Source organism: Chelon labrosus (assembly GCF_963514085.1).
Source record: "Chelon labrosus genome assembly, chromosome: 24".
Lineage (NCBI taxonomy): Eukaryota > Metazoa > Chordata > Actinopteri > Mugiliformes > Mugilidae > Chelon > Chelon labrosus.
In genome coordinates, this window is record NC_140357.1 from 11,435,269 (window position 1) to 11,450,957 (window position 15,689).

The 15,689-nt window shown below is 41.1% G+C and overlaps 1 protein-coding gene across 1 annotated transcript; it reads left to right on the plus strand.

Moving 5' to 3' along the window:
- Nucleotides 1-662: 662 nt before the first annotated feature.
- LOC311509561 (NLR family CARD domain-containing protein 3-like) lies at nt 663-8,854 on the plus strand (the record flags this gene model as incomplete). The annotated part of the gene is made up of 7 exons (XM_084574796.1): nt 663-731; nt 1,210-1,396; nt 1,550-3,335; nt 3,893-4,069; nt 6,450-6,623; nt 7,139-7,312; nt 8,090-8,854. 7 exons carry the CDS (start codon nt 663-665, stop codon nt 8,241-8,243), a joined length of 2,721 nt encoding a protein of 906 aa, XP_084430922.1. The 3' UTR covers nt 8,244-8,854.
- Nucleotides 8,855-15,689: the final 6,835 nt, after the last annotated feature.

Consider the following 15,689-nt stretch of genomic DNA (forward strand, 5'->3'; position numbering starts at 1 on the left):
ACAGTTCACATTCATTTTTTCATTTATTTACTTTTTTTTTTTAAATGAGCAGCTTAAAGCTATTCTTGTTCAGTGGAATCTCTGACTGACCTGCCCATCCTTTCTCAGCCCGTGATATTTTTTCCACAAGGATCTGTACTGCTTTTTTAAATAACCACTGACTGTATATACTAGGAAATAACTCAACTGTTTGTGGGGCAACTGGGCCTTTCTGTGTGGAGTTTGCATGTTCTCCCTGGGTACTCCAGCTTCCTCCCAACTTCCAAAAACATGCTCATTAGGTTAATTGGTGATTCTAAATTGGCCGTAGGTGTGCGTGTGAGTGTGAATGATTAGGCGTGTTCGACTTCATGCAGATCTGTGCAGATCTGACTTGATGTGATGCATGCTGGGTTGAACAAGTTCATTTTAACCAATCATATTCGAGGTCTATGAGCATGAACAACCCAGCATGCATCACGTCAAGTCAGATCTGCACAGATCTGCATGAAGTCGAACGCGCCTATTGTCTGTCTCTCTGTGTTAGCCCTGAGATAGAGTGGCGACCTGTCCAGGGTGTACCCCCGCCTCTTGCCCAATGACAGCTGGGATAGGCTCCAGCAGACCCCCACAACCCTTAACAGGAATAAGTGGGTATAGAAGATGAATGAATGGATGAATGAATGTTTGTGTGCATCACCTGCTTCTGTGGTGCTGGAGGTGGCTTCTCGCTCAACTGCACCAGCCATGCTGTATGCCAGATATCGCATGCTGGCTGACAGCTGTCAGAAAACTTTTTTTCTTTTTTTTCCTGAATATTGTTATTTCCCACCAGATTGAGCGAAAGGCACGTCTATGCTAACAGAACATTCACTACAGAAAGCTCACTGTGGTTTATGTTTGTGAGGAAACCATACATTGATTACAAATGGTGCAGACAATAATATGAACTAATTGTTGATGATTCATTCACAGAGTGAAGCAGCAGGGTTTAAATGTTCTCAGTGGTCAGTCTGTTGATCAGCATCAAACACACCTGGACTCCATATTTAAGGTCTGTACATGGACAACAACTACTTTCCATCATCTCCATGCTGCTCTTTGTAGACCAGTGGACTGTCAGTCTGTCCAACATGGATCTGATGTTTGTCTCCATGATTTCAGTCTGGTTGTCATTCATATAGTTTTCTGTTCCAGCTGCTGGAGGACAACATTGTCACTTTTGTGAAGAACCAGCTGAAGAAGATTCAGAGGGATCTGAGTCCAGAATGCTTAGAGACACAGAGTGAGGATGAGGAGGTGTTGGAGAGTGAGGATGAAGAGCAGAGGAGGAGCAGCAGAGACGCATTTGTGAAGATCACACTGAACTTCCTGAGGAGAATGAAGCAGGAGGAGCTGGCTGATCGTCTGCAGAACAGTAAGAGGATTTCTCTGAACATTGAACCTGATTACTAATGTCTCAAGAGATGGAGCAAGATATATTCAAACACTTATTCTTTAGGGGAATGAAACAATGGAATACTTACTATGTAATTTAGTCATATATTTTATTTCTTGTTTGTTCATTCAGAACATGAAGCTGCAGTTTGTCAACGTGAACTTAAATCTACTCTGAAGGAGAAGTTCCAGTGTGTGTTTGAGGGGATTGCTAAAGCAGGAAACTCAACTCTTCTGAATGAGATCTACACAGAGCTCTACATCACAGAGGGAGAGACTGCAGAGGTCAATGATGAACATGAGGTCAGACAGATTGAAACAGCATCCAGGAAACTACACAGAGCAGAAACAACCATCAGACCAGAAGACATCTTTAAAGCCTCACCTGGAAGAGATAAACCAATCAGAAGAGTGATGACAAAGGGAGTGGCTGGCATTGGGAAAACAGTCTTAACACAGAAGTTCACTCTGGACTGGGCTGAAGACAAAGCCAACCAGGACATCCAGTTCACATTTCCATTGACTTTCAGAGAGCTGAATGTGTTGAAAGAGAGAAAGTTCAGCTTGGTGGAACTTGTTCATCACTTCTTCACTGAAACCAAAGAAGCAGGAATCTGCAGGTTTGAAGAGTTCCAGGTTGTGTTCATCTTTGACGGTCTGGATGAGTGTCGACTTCCTCTGGACTTCCACAACACTGAGATCCTGACTGATGTTACAGAGTCCACCTCAGTGGATGTGCTGCTGACAAACCTCATCAGGGGGAAACTGCTTCACTCTGCTCACCTCTGGATAACCACACGACCTGCAGCAGCCAGTCAGATCCCTTCTGACTGTGTTGACATGGTGACAGAGGTCAGAGGGTTCACTGACCCCCAGAAGGAGGAGTACTTCAGGAAGAGATTCAGAGATGAGGACCAGGCCAGCAGGACCATCTCCCACATCCAGACATCACAAAGCCTCCACATCATGTGTCACATCCCAGTCTTCTGTTGGATCTCTGCTACAGTTCTGGAGGATGTGTTGAAAACCAGAGAGAGAAGAGAGCTGCCCAAGACCCTGACTGAGATGTACATCCACTTCCTGGTGGTTCAGACCAAAGTGAAGAAGGTCAAGTATGATGGAGGTTCTGAGACAGATCCACACTGGAGTCCAGAGACCAGGAAGATGATTGAGTCTCTGGGAAAACTGGCTTTTGATCAGCTGCTGAAAGGAAACCTGATCTTCTATGAATCAGACCTGACAGAGTGTGGCATCGATATCAGAGCAGCCTCAGTGTACTCAGGAGTGTTGACACAGATCTTTAAAGAGGAGAGAGGACTGTACCAGGACAAGGTGTTCTGCTTCGTCCATCTGAGCGTTCAGGAGTTTCTGGCTGCAGTCCACATGATCCACTGTTACATCAACAGGAAGACAGAGGTGCTGGAGGACTTCCTGGGACAAAACTACAATGACTCAACTCTGGATGTCTTCCTGAAGAAGATCATGGAGAAATCCCTGCAGACTATAAATGGTCATCTGGACCTGTTGGTTCGCTTCCTTCATGGCGTCTGTCTGCAGTCCAACCAGAGACTGTTAAGAGGTCTGCTGGGTCAGACAGAGATCAGTCCAGAAATCATCCAGAGAGCCATCAACAACCTGAAGAAGATGAACATGTACAATATTTGTCCTGACAGAAACATCAACATCTTCCACTGTCTGATGGAGATGAACGACCTCTCAGTTCATCAGGAGATCCAAGAGTTCCTGAAGTCAAAGAACAGATCAAAGAAGAAACTCTCTGAGATCCACTGCTCAGCTCTGGCCTACATGCTGCAGATGTCAGAGGAGGTTATGGATGAGTTGGACCTGAACAAGTTCAACACATCATGGGAGGGACGACAGAGACTGATTCCAGCTGTGAGGAACTGCAGAAAGGCTCTGTGAGTCCAGATGTGATTAACATTATAAATCAGTTTACATTAGTTTAGTTCTTTAAATGTCCACACTGTAAAATTATCACCCTATCAGTGTTTAACATGTTTATTGTAAACATTACATGTCAGTTGTATTTTGTTACAGATTTTCTCCAGCTGTTTCAAACACTGTGAGAATGTAAATTTTCTTCTGTTTATCTTCCTTTATTTATATATACAGCATTCATTAATACACAGGACTAGATGTTACAATCACTCGTGCCAAGATCCCAGGCAAAACACATTATTGAGGCCCTGTCCATCTAACTAATGAACTAAGTAAATGGTGTTGGCTTGTATGGTCCGCTCAGCAGCAGACAGTGAACAATTCAAACCTTGTGAAAAATAAGCTAACCAAATGCTACTGGCTTTTATGGCCCACTCAGCAGCTAATTGGATGAACGGGCTAGGAGGAGTTGATTTTGCTCTGAGATTGCAAAACTGTTTTCAAATGCATGTAGTAAAGTAAATAATAAAGTGTCTTCATTCATATTAACATATTTTGTATTTATGTGTCATGGCAGATTTTCTGGCTGTGGACTCTCAGAGAGTCACTGTGAAGTTGCGGCCTCAGCTCTGAAGTCCAACCCCTCCCATCTGACAGAGTTGGACCTGAGTAACAACTTCAACCTGCAGGATTCAGGAGTGAAGCAGCTGTGTGTTGGACTGGAGAGTCCAAACTGTAGACTGGAGACTTTGAGGTCAGTTCACTGAATGTTTTTATCAGATTAAACAGTTCTCTTGTCAGGATTGACAAATAGATTGACAAATAGAAAATGGACAATAAAGGACTATCATCTTAGATAGTAGATAGATAGATAGTTTCTTTATTAATCCCAAACTGGGAAATTTCTCTGTTGCAGCAGCAATGTACAGGCATTCAACCATACATAAATATAACAAAAGCTAAAATCAACAATAAAAATAAAATAAGTATACACAATATTAACAAGTTTATAAGATAAGTGAATAAGTGAATATTAAAAGTGAATATTAAAAAGAAATATTAAATTAGATTGCAATGAGGTGTACTGAATATAGGTAAGATTAAAAATTTACAGCCAATTAAACAGCCAATTTAACCCAAAACAAACATGTGCAAATGTGCAAGAAAAAACAAAAGTCCAGAGTGTCATCTGTCACACACAGTTGAGGAGTTGTACAGACTGATGGCTTGGGGCAGAAAAGATTTCCTGTAGCGTTCTTTGAGACAACGAAGTTGTCTGAGCCTTCTGGAGAAGGTGCTCCGTTGTCTATATTGTGTGGTGGAGAGGGTGATCAGGGTTATCGATGATTGATAACAGTTTGTTCAGAGTCCTCCTCTCCGATTCAAAAGTGTCCTGTCTGCAGCCAATAATATTGCCAGCCTTCCTGATCAGTTTGTTCAGTCTGTTGGCGTCACTGGCTGTAATGCTGTTGCCCCAGCAGACCACAGCGGAGAAAAGTGTGCTGGCCACAACAGACTGGTAGAAGATCTCCAGCATCTTGCTGCACACATTGAAGGACTTCAGTTTCCTCAGGAAATAGAGTCTGCTGCAGCCCTTCTTGTACACAGCTGTACTGTTGGTCCTCCAGTTCAGTCTGTTGTCGATGGTCACTCCCAGGTATTTGTAATCCTCCACCTTCTCCACATACCTACCCAGGATGCTGAGGGGCAGAGGAGCTGTTCCCTTCCTCCTGAAGTCGATCACCATCTCTTTGGTCTTGTCCACGTTAAGCAGCAGGTGATTCCTTCCAGCCCACCCCACAAATCCGTCCACCAACCTTCTATACTCCTCCTCATCCCGTTCACCGCTTATACACCCTACAACTGCAGAGTCATCAGAAAATTTCTGTATATGGCATGACTCTGAGTTGTGCTGGAAGTCAGTGGTGTATAAGGTGAACAGGAACAGAGAAAGCACAGTGCCCTGTGGGGCTCCCACACCACTCACCACCACATCAGACAGGACATGACCCAGACGCACGAACTGTGGCCTGTCTGTCAGGTAGTCAGTGATCCAGGAGACAGTGGACGCACCAACACCCATCAACTGCAACTTATCACCCAGCAACAAAGGCTGGATGGTGTTGAAGGCACTGGAGAAATCAAAGAATGTGATTCTCACTGAGCCTCCACCACCATCCAGGTGTGAGTGAGCTCTCTGCAGAAGATAGATGACAGCGTCATCCACCCCCAGACACGGCTGGTAGGCAAACTGTAGGGGGTCTAAAGAAGATCTCACCTGTGGCTTTAGGTGGGCCAACACCAACCTCTCCAGCACCTTCATCACATGGGATGTAAGGGCAACTGGACGGTAATCACTGAGGCCAGATGGAGATGACTTCTTAGGCACAGGAACCAGGCAGGAGGTCTTCCAGAGAAGCAGCACCCTCTCCAGGCTGAGGCTCAGGTTGAAAAGACGCTGGAGAACAGCAGACATCTGGCTGGCACAGGTCCTCAATATCCTGGGGCTGATACCATCAGGGCCTGCCGCCTTGCGTTGGTTCAGTCTCTCCAGCTGTCTCCCCACCTGGCCGGTCGTCACAGTCAAGCAGGGGGTGGGGGTGGGGGGAGTGTCTGTGGGGGGGTGAGATCTTCCTTAATATCAGCAGGTGTGTCCTCAGTAATAGGTGGTTCGGTCTGGTCTCAAATCATTACCAGTTTAGTGTTCACATGTACATTTAAAGAGTTACTGGAGTCAGTAATCATTGTTTGTGTTCATACTGTCTGTGAAGAAACTCATCAAGTCATTTCTTACAGTGTAGTTGTGTTAGGAAGAGACCACTTCACAGTCAGTGTGGACAGCAGGAATTATAAGAACTCTGTAATGTACATCTGACATGTGACTGTTGTTTGAAGACAAACTTGAAAATATGAACTTCTCCTTTAACATTTTAACAACACAAACCTACTGAGATACCAAATACAGGAAGGTCATGGAATCAATGAACTAATGAAGAGTTTGTTTTCCAACATGTGTGGTTTGATGACATGATGATGATCCACAATAACACAAGGACAAAGTCACTCTACTCATTTTATAGAGCAGCTCATTGATTAGGACGTAGTAATGTTGATCTGAACATTTCTTTATTCAGATTGAGTCGCTGCAATTTGTCAGAAACCAGCTGTCATCATGTGGTCTCAGCTCTGAAGTCCAACCCCTCCCATCTGAAACATCTGGACGTGAGTTACAACAACCTGCAGGACTCAGGAGTGAAGCATCTGTGTGGTTTTCTGGCGAGTCCAGGCTGTAGACTGGAGACTCTGAGGTGAGTTCACTAGATGTCTGTTACTATTGTGGATCTGATTTGTTTAATTACAAACTGAACTTAAAGCTTTAGTTTTTCAGTTCCAGCTTTATTTACCTTTAGTTCATATTTTTTGTTTCCTTGTCCTAAATTTAGTCTGTGACCTGAAAGACGTGTGTTTTTTGTAGAAAGTGTAAAAAATGTCTGTTTGTTGTTAAAGTAAATGAATGATTATAACTTGTGTTAAACTGTCACATCTGCATCCAGAAAGCACACACATATACACAGATCCATGCAGCATGTTGTTGGTCTGTGTTCACATGAATAGTTGTCTGAATATTGTGTTGGTGTTTGGATGATGTCTGTAGAAGGCTGACATGATGATGATCCACAATAACACAAGGACAAAGTCACTCTACTCATTTTAGAGAACAGCTCATTGATTAGGACGTAGTAATGTTGATCTGAACATTAAAACCTGAACACGTCTGACTGATTATCAATGATTATATTAACGTATTTTATTCTTTATTCAGATTGAGGTGCTGCAGTTTGTCAGAGATCAGCTGTGATTATCTGGTCTCAGCTCTGATGTCCAACCCCTCCCATCTGAAACACCTGCACCTGAGTTACAACAATTTGGAAGATTCAGATGTGAAGCAGCTACTTGATCTTGTGAAGAGTCCAGACTGTAGACTGAAGACTCTGTGGTGAGTAGAGGGTTGGAGTCAGTCCATACTTCTTTCAGTAGTATTGTACTAGACACAGTATCAGAAGTGTTTCCTGGAAACCTGCTGCTGCTTTCTTCAGAGATGCTGTCAGAGAAGAATGGAGACAGACTGGACAGAAAGACGGAGACAACAGTCAGCCAATCAGATCATTCTGAAGCTTGTTGTGTTCATGTTTTCAGGAAATAAATCTGGATTCCAGCTGACAGCCTTACCAGATGAAAAGATGACTGATCAGTTTCATCTTTGTCACAGCTCTGAGATCAGTCTGACTGAAGCCTGTAAATCACAGAACCATCATTACACTTAGTAACCATGTGGTCTTTATACAGAACAGAACCTCTGCTGAGATCCAGTCATCTTCATTGTTTTTTAGTCAGCTGATGCACACATGAGATGTTCATCAACACACTCAGACTCTTTATTTAAATGGAACAGCTGTAAATCCATCACTAAAGTGTTTGTGCAGTAATAAAGCGTTCATGACTCTCAGCAGATTATTTCCTCTGAGGACTTGAGAGAAATCTGCAGAGGGAACAGACTTGATGCTAAAAGTCTCTGCAGGTCTGTGAGCTTCCAGCTCCAACACGTTAACATGAGAGCTGAAAGGAAGCTGGCTGAGCTCCACAGCTGCTCTGAACAGGACTGAAGTCCCTGCTGCTCTTTATACTGGATGTGCTGCATCACTGACTGACACCTGATGAAAAGGAGTCTCTGGAAAAACTAACTCATCTCCTCTGTTGTTTCTTCTGTCTGTAGGTGGAAGTCATCATGTCTGCTGAGAGAGGGTGAGCTGAGTCCTGATGATCCAGAGAGGTTGAATCAGCAGCAGCTTCTGTGTAGAGAGACTCTGACTGGACCATGTTACTGGGAGGTGAAGAGGAGAGCTTCATCCAGATGTTTTACCATTTAACATCATCAACAGAGCTGCCCTACCTGAACAAAAACAGTCCAGCTCCTCTTGAATTATTCAGACACATTACCAACAAATCAAATATTCTCTCATGTAAACCTGCCAGCATCAACCGTCCGTTCAGTATATTCCAGCGTCTTAGAACAGTTGTCTTCATCAAATCATCACTTCAGAAACATTAACCTGCCGATGACTGAAAGATGATTCATTAAGGCACAGGTCAGCGTCACCAAGAAACTGAGTCAATATTTAGAGTGGGTTTTTGGATGTTTTTCTGTCTTTCTAGGAAATCCTGGTAAAAACAGATTACATTTTAGGAAAATTATGAGTCAGAGTTCCGTGAAATTATCTGGAAGTAAGATTAGTAGTAAAATCAAATGTTGTCTTTCATTTGCAGACGTTTTAAAAAGTTTACCTTTTCTGGTAAACGACAATATTATGAAATGCAAAGGTAAATGTGATTTTTACATTTCATATATTTTTTTGTAAGTTGACACTTTCAGGTGTTTTGTTGGCCTGTGTGTCTATGAACTTTAAAAGTGGTCAGGAAAATGTTCTTCAGAAAACAAAAGTAGAAATGTGATAATATCTTATTTTAATTTTGTTTACAAAGCTGGTTTTAATCATTTCATTTCAGGTTCTAACTGTAGATTAATTTATTGTGGATTCATCTGTGAATTATATGTTCTTTAAGTATGTGAATAATTTAGGTACCTTTCTGATAATCAAATAATTAATTAAGCTGGATATGTTTCAGAAAAAAAAGGTTTTTATGAAAATCGTATTCTTACAGCAACCAACAGGTGTGAGAATAAATATAGTGCAATCAAAATATAAAATCTTTGACATTTCCTGTGGTATAAACTCCAATAAAAAATGTGGATACAAAAAAATCTGTCATTGGCATTGACAACACTGCAGTAAATGTGAAAGTGAGTATTATTGGATGTGGACAGTTGTAGTTACTGACAGTGACCACTAGAGGCCAGTGATCATGATAGTTTCTGGGTACCTTGCAGTTCACATTGACACCATTAGAGGGAGACAAATCTCCATCACAGGTCATTTGAACATCGATGAGTTGAATGTTTTCCTGGTTTGAAAAGAAAAGATTTTTACTGAAGGAGTCATAGTTAGTTTTTAACCAATTCCATAAAAGGCCAGAATACACTGTTAAAACAATTAAACAACACATTACAGCAACAGAAGCTCAACAGATGAACACAGTCATCGTCTTACTGCTGTCTCTACTTTCAGTTCATCATTCAAAGATTGTTCAGGGGAAATATGATATTTAAGCATTGTCTTGTTTTGCTGTTTGCCTGAATGTATGCATTTATCCTCATCTACAAGGTCTCACTGCTACATATAAATAATAGTTTGATCAGATGCAACAGTGTCCACATTATAAACTACAATCTGTTCATTTAATACTGTAGAAGAGATCAGTGACAGAGCAGACACTCACTGTGTTCAGTCAGGAGAATAAATCCTGTTCTTTGTTTTCAGTTCTCAGCTCACTTTGTGTCTCTCTGTCCTCTTCCTGTCAGTGACTGACTCTCGTGCAGTTCACTGTTTCACCACAGGAAGTCACCAAATCCCATCAATAACCTGCATGGTCTGGAGTCAATCACTGAATAATAATGAATGAAAAGCATCATAAACGCGTTTTTTAGATATAACACTGCAGACCATGTGTTCCTACAACACAGAAACTATCAGAGAAAGTTATTTCAAACTGACTACAGTAATTAAATGAATCAAGAATAAATATGTCTGATAAACTCTCATCTTATTGTGAAAATCTACATCCCTCCTTCCTGTCCTGACTCTATCACAGGTGAAGTGACCTTTGTTCCAGGAAGTAGCTCACCTGTTTAGTGTCCAGGTGTGGAGAAGAGTCTTCTTCAGCTCTTTGGACTGGTTGAATAAACTGTAAGTTTGATTTGTTTAAAGCTTTAATTTTATCTTCAGTAACTTTACTGTTTGTTTCTGATCTGTAATGTTTGTAGAAGATGTTCACTTCTTATTTCATGACTCTGTCTTCAAGAAACTCTACCAGTCCAGGCAGGCACCCTTCTTCAGCTTATTTTATTTATTTTTTAAGGTGTGTGAACGTTATGCTCTTTCAGTTTTATGCAGTTTAGAGGTTTTGCAAAGCAACACAAGGCTTATCTATTAAAATAGGACCTCTTGTCCTCCTATAGCCCAATGTTTTCTGGGGATGAAGAAACTTGTAAATCCACAAAATAAAACGACTGACGTTGAGGCAGAGACTGCATTATAGAGAGAGGCTGGATATTTTGTCAGATTGGTATTCCCATACCTTAATCGCTTTATAGAAATACATTAACATCAGTGCAACAGGAATTCAGAATAATTTACAACCTCCAACATCATTTGCCATGGAAACAGTCATCAGATGAACACAGTGATGTATGCTTCTAGGCGTAGTTGAGTTAAAATGAGTCCTGTGATCTTGATCTTACATTAATGAACATGTAGCCTATTTAAATGAACACAGAGTCATTGTTTCTGTGCAGCTCTACTTTATGATGACTGCCGTTGTTTAAAAAGAGGTTTAAAACAATAGTTTGATATATTCACAAATTATTAAAACAGTCTTATATGTTGAAGTTGTCTTCAGAAGTTTTATATGTTTTTGGAACTTGTTGTGGTGAAAGCACATTTACTACTGAATACAATAATATATGTATTCTTTTAAAACATATGTTTAAATGCATGGATCATATATGTAGTATATCTGTTTTCTCTCAGACTGATCAGGCTCTGTTTTCTCTCATTACAGTTGGTGATTTTTTTTCACCATGGCCTCATTTGTTCGATATTAATAGTGATTAACATTCTGGACACCGATCAAAGTACAAACTAACACACCTTCCACATCAGATAAAAGCTGTAAAGTGAATTGAAAGTTTTAAACATGTTCTTTAGTTGAATTGTGGACATTTCCAGTCAAATTCAGCGTCACTGCATGTTATTTATTTATTTATTTATTTATTACAGCAGAAATGATGTGAAGGATTTGATGTTCAGGTGAATGATTTGTGTTTCCTCTGCAGGTGAAGGTAGAAAGTGTGTGTGAGCTGATGTGAATCCAGCAGCATGGATCAGTGTGAAGACAGAGAGGAGGGAGTCCCTCCCTCTAAAACCACTGTGAGAGAGTTACGTGAGAAGTACATGAACAACTGCAAAGCTCAGAGGTAAGAAGAAGAACTCTAACTGTCCATGACTCTTCTCCATGTCAGAGCTTTGCACCTTCCTTATTGAGGTATGTGGGTGTGCGTGTGTGTGTGTGTGTGTGTGTGTGTGTGTGTGTGTGTGTGTTGAAAACAACTTTTTACAGCAATCATGCTGAAAATAAAACATCATGTCTTCCCAGGCAATGAGTTCATCTTCTAGTTTTACACATCTCACTCACAGCTTCTGTGACTGTAGACTAAAAGTGACTTTCTCTCTCTGGCGGTCTCCCCTGTGTCTTTCAGTAGCTATCAGACACCAGACTTCCCTGAATTTAAACCTAACCCCAAACACAAAGGCAAACCTAATCCCAGCTGCGTTTCCATGAAGAGTGACAACTCCATGATACTTCCAGTAACATTTGACTCCAGAAGGTAAGTTGTGACTGAGTTGAAAATGTTACCGTCTTTTAATTGTGTCTTGTTGTGAGGTTTGGGAACATGTTCAGCATCTTAATTGTCAGAGATGTTTGTGTGAATGATATCTGTCTCACAGATGAAGCTTATTGTAAGTATTTTGTAGCCTGTCACAGTGATGACAAATCCTCACTTGATAAGAATTTAATAATTAAGAAATGGCTGTGTTACAAAACATTCTGCTGCTAGTAATTTGGTCTGCTCTTTGTCTGTCAGGATCAATCAGACACCAGACTTCCCCGAACTTAAACCTAACCCCAAACACAAAGGCAAACCTAATCCCAGCTGTGTTTCTATGAAGAGTGACAACTCCATGATACTTCCAGTAACATTTGACTCCAGAAGGTAAGTTGTGACTGAGTTGAAAATGTTACCGTCTTTTAATTGTGTCTTGTTGTGAGGTTTGGGAACATGTTCAGCATCTTAATTGTCAGAGTTGTTTGTGTGAATGATATCTGTCTCACAGATGAAGCTAATTGTAAGTATTTTGTAGCCTGTCACAGTGATGACAAATCCTCACTTGATAAGAATTTAATAATTAAGAAATGGATGTGTTACAAAACATTCTGCTGCTAGTAATTTGGTCTCCTCTTTGCCTGTTAGGATCAATCAGACACCAGACTACCCTGAACCTAAACCTAACCCCAAACACAAAGGCAAACCTAATCCCAGCTGCGTTTCCATGAAGAGTGACAACTCCATGATACTTCCAGTAACATTTGACTCCAGAAGGTAAGTTGTGACTAAGTTGTAAATGTTACCATCTTTTAATTGTATCTGGTTCTGAGGTTTGGGAACATGTTCAGCATCTTCATTAGTACAAGTCCTCCTGGACCCCATTCAGATTGCATTGTAGTGACTTGCAACCATACTGAAATTGATGCAAATTGATTCACACAGACTGGGACAGGCACATGAACAGAGTACAACAGTGACAGTCACTGACAGCTAGCAAAACATTGTGGTGGAACGTTGCAGAGAAAATGCTTTTCTTTCTCCTTTGCTGGGCGCCAACAACCCAAAGGCAGAAACCACCCTTGTTCAAATCTCTGCATCATCATTATTCTCACTCTGAGCTGTTTGTGTATCATGTTGTAAAAGCGACTTCCCATGGATGATTCAGTAACATTTGACTCAAACAAGTATGTTGTAATTAAGTTAAATGTTTTAAATATTTTTTGATGAGGTTTGGAAACATGTGCAGCATGTTAATTGTCACTATCCTTGTCATATAAATGGTATTTTAAAGAGGTTTGCTGCAATGTGAAGAGTTGGTGAAAGCTGTTGAAAACTGAACGAGACGTTGATTCTCAGTGGGATCAGCAGTACCCGTAAACATTGTTGTGGAAAGTTAAGTCTTCAGCTTCCTTCAGTACAGAAAGAAATTCTAGTGAGAAACAAAGTGACTGAATGCATTCTGTTTCTTTTATGATTTTATTGAGTGATAGTGATAGTGATAGATAATGAGATTCTCTGGCTTCTACACAGCATCATCCACATTTATAGGTCCATCAAAGCAGAGGAATGCCAAGGTTCAAAAGTGCCATATTAGGAGCCGTTTTTGACTAGAGATGGTCTTTGTACCCAAAGTTGTTTTTCCTGTGGAGAGGCAAACGACTGAACAGCAGAGAGAGTTGAAAGAACAGAGTCATTGTCATACAAAAGAATGGGACAAGAAGCTGCAGATGGTGGTTGAGTGGCTGTAGCTTTAGCTGCATTTCCCCTAGAAATGTCATCAGTTAGTTAGTGTGAACAGGACATTTACAAACAGCAACAGCTTTTGGGAGAAGAGTGGCATCCAGGCGAGCTACAACTTTGTCAGAGTGTAAAATATGTTTGCCAACTGATATGCCTACAAAATATGCCTATATTTCCAAAGTGCACTAAAATCCTGAACAACACCAAAAGCATAGAGGTAACAGATTGTCCTTCAGCAAGTTTAAAGGCTCCTGTGAGAGCTACCAGCTCAGATTCTTACGTGGAGCAGGATGAAAGAAGGCACCTGAAATGAGAAGTTCATAGAGTGAACAGCAAAACCAACATTCTTTCTACCAACAGTTGGACATGAAATACAGATCTACAAAAAGAACAAGGTCTGAGTTAGTTAAAGGTGCTTCCTAAATGTCAGTGAGGAGACCAGACCTGTTGAAGGAAATCAACACAGTTATGGAGATCACCATCACCAGGGCCTGGTCAGAGAGTTGCTGGATTCAGACGAATACAACGCTTAACAGTTATGTTCGCGTGTCAAGCAAAACACTGTTGTAGCGCAACCATCTGGCAATAGAGAGATGTGAAGCATGTGGAACAAACAGAGTGACATCACTATAACCAACAATGTCTCTAGATACTAAAATAGTCTTTTCACCAGAAGCAACAGGATCAAGTTTGGCTGTAAAGTAAACTACATATGTGTTTAAATTGGAAAAGGGACCATTAAATATTCTTTTAAAGCTCCAACAGAATATACAAAATGACCACATATTTTAGGATTAGTTGTTACAAACTCAAAAGAACAAATAATGGAACGTGTGGAGTCAACCAGAAAATGAATTATCTGTCCCTTTACTTAAAGTGTACTGAGGAAAGCATATGTAGGAGTCATCTATATAACTAGCATAAATAGAAATCATTACTTGAGGGTTTCTTGATTCAATGTGTTTTATAGCTTCATCAAGCAGCGTCTGTGTCTGTGTAAGCTGTTCTTCACTGCAAACAAGCAGGTCATCATTGCAAAGAGCAATATGTTTTTGTGTATAAGGCATTACCGTAACCTCAGGTTCAGATGTCAACTCATCAGGCCTCACCAGTCCATCACCTGTTGCCCTCAGTCTGATGTTTGCTTCTGTTTTGAGCAATCACAAGCCCAATGTCCAGTCTGGTTTGTCACGACCCTGTGGGCCTCAAGGCCTACTTCCTGTTTAGGGTGGCTGCTCGGATCTGGGGAAGGGCTTGTTTTCCCAGCTGACACCTGTGACTGCCCACCTATATATACTGCGGCAGGCAGTCTCAATCGCTCTCTCCTTTCTGGGTTGTCGTTTGAAGGAACATAATGGTTTGCATGTTCTCGCTCTTTGAGTTTTACTTTAAAAGAAACTTGTGTGGTCTCCACATTTTGTCCCTCCTCTGAGCCAGGTCGTGACAAAATTGGGGCTATGTCAATCTCAGAAGTACCTATTGGCTTGACTTGCCAATGAAATGGAGCCACCAATTTTGCTGTGTCAACTATGGGGTTAGGAACAGAAACAGCCAGACCAGCTGACTTCACCTGAGATGTTTTCCCTTTTCCTTGTAACAGAGGACATTCTTTTTTCCAGTGACCTTCTTGTTGGCAATAATTACATACATTGAAATCACTTTTACCCTTAGCATGCTGTTTCAACTTTGGGGACAAGGAATTTACTTTCTGGAATTTGTCACTTTGGTACAGCTCACCTAAGATGCGCTTGTGTGTCAATACATATTCATCAGCCAGTATTGCAGCCTTGCTGGGATACATGATTTTGTGTTCATTAATATATGTTGCGATGTAATCTGGCACAGACTGTTTGAACTGTTCTAAAACAACCAGGTTGCATAATTTGTCAAATGTTTTCACACCAGACGAGGAGCACCAGAAATTAAAATGTGAAACCATATCACGTGCAAATTCCACATACGTTTGTTTACTGGTCTTTCGCCAGCCCCTGAAACGTTAGCGATATGCTTCAGGAACCAACTCGTATGCTTTCAGAACCACTGCTTGTACCAACTTGTAATCTTTACAGTC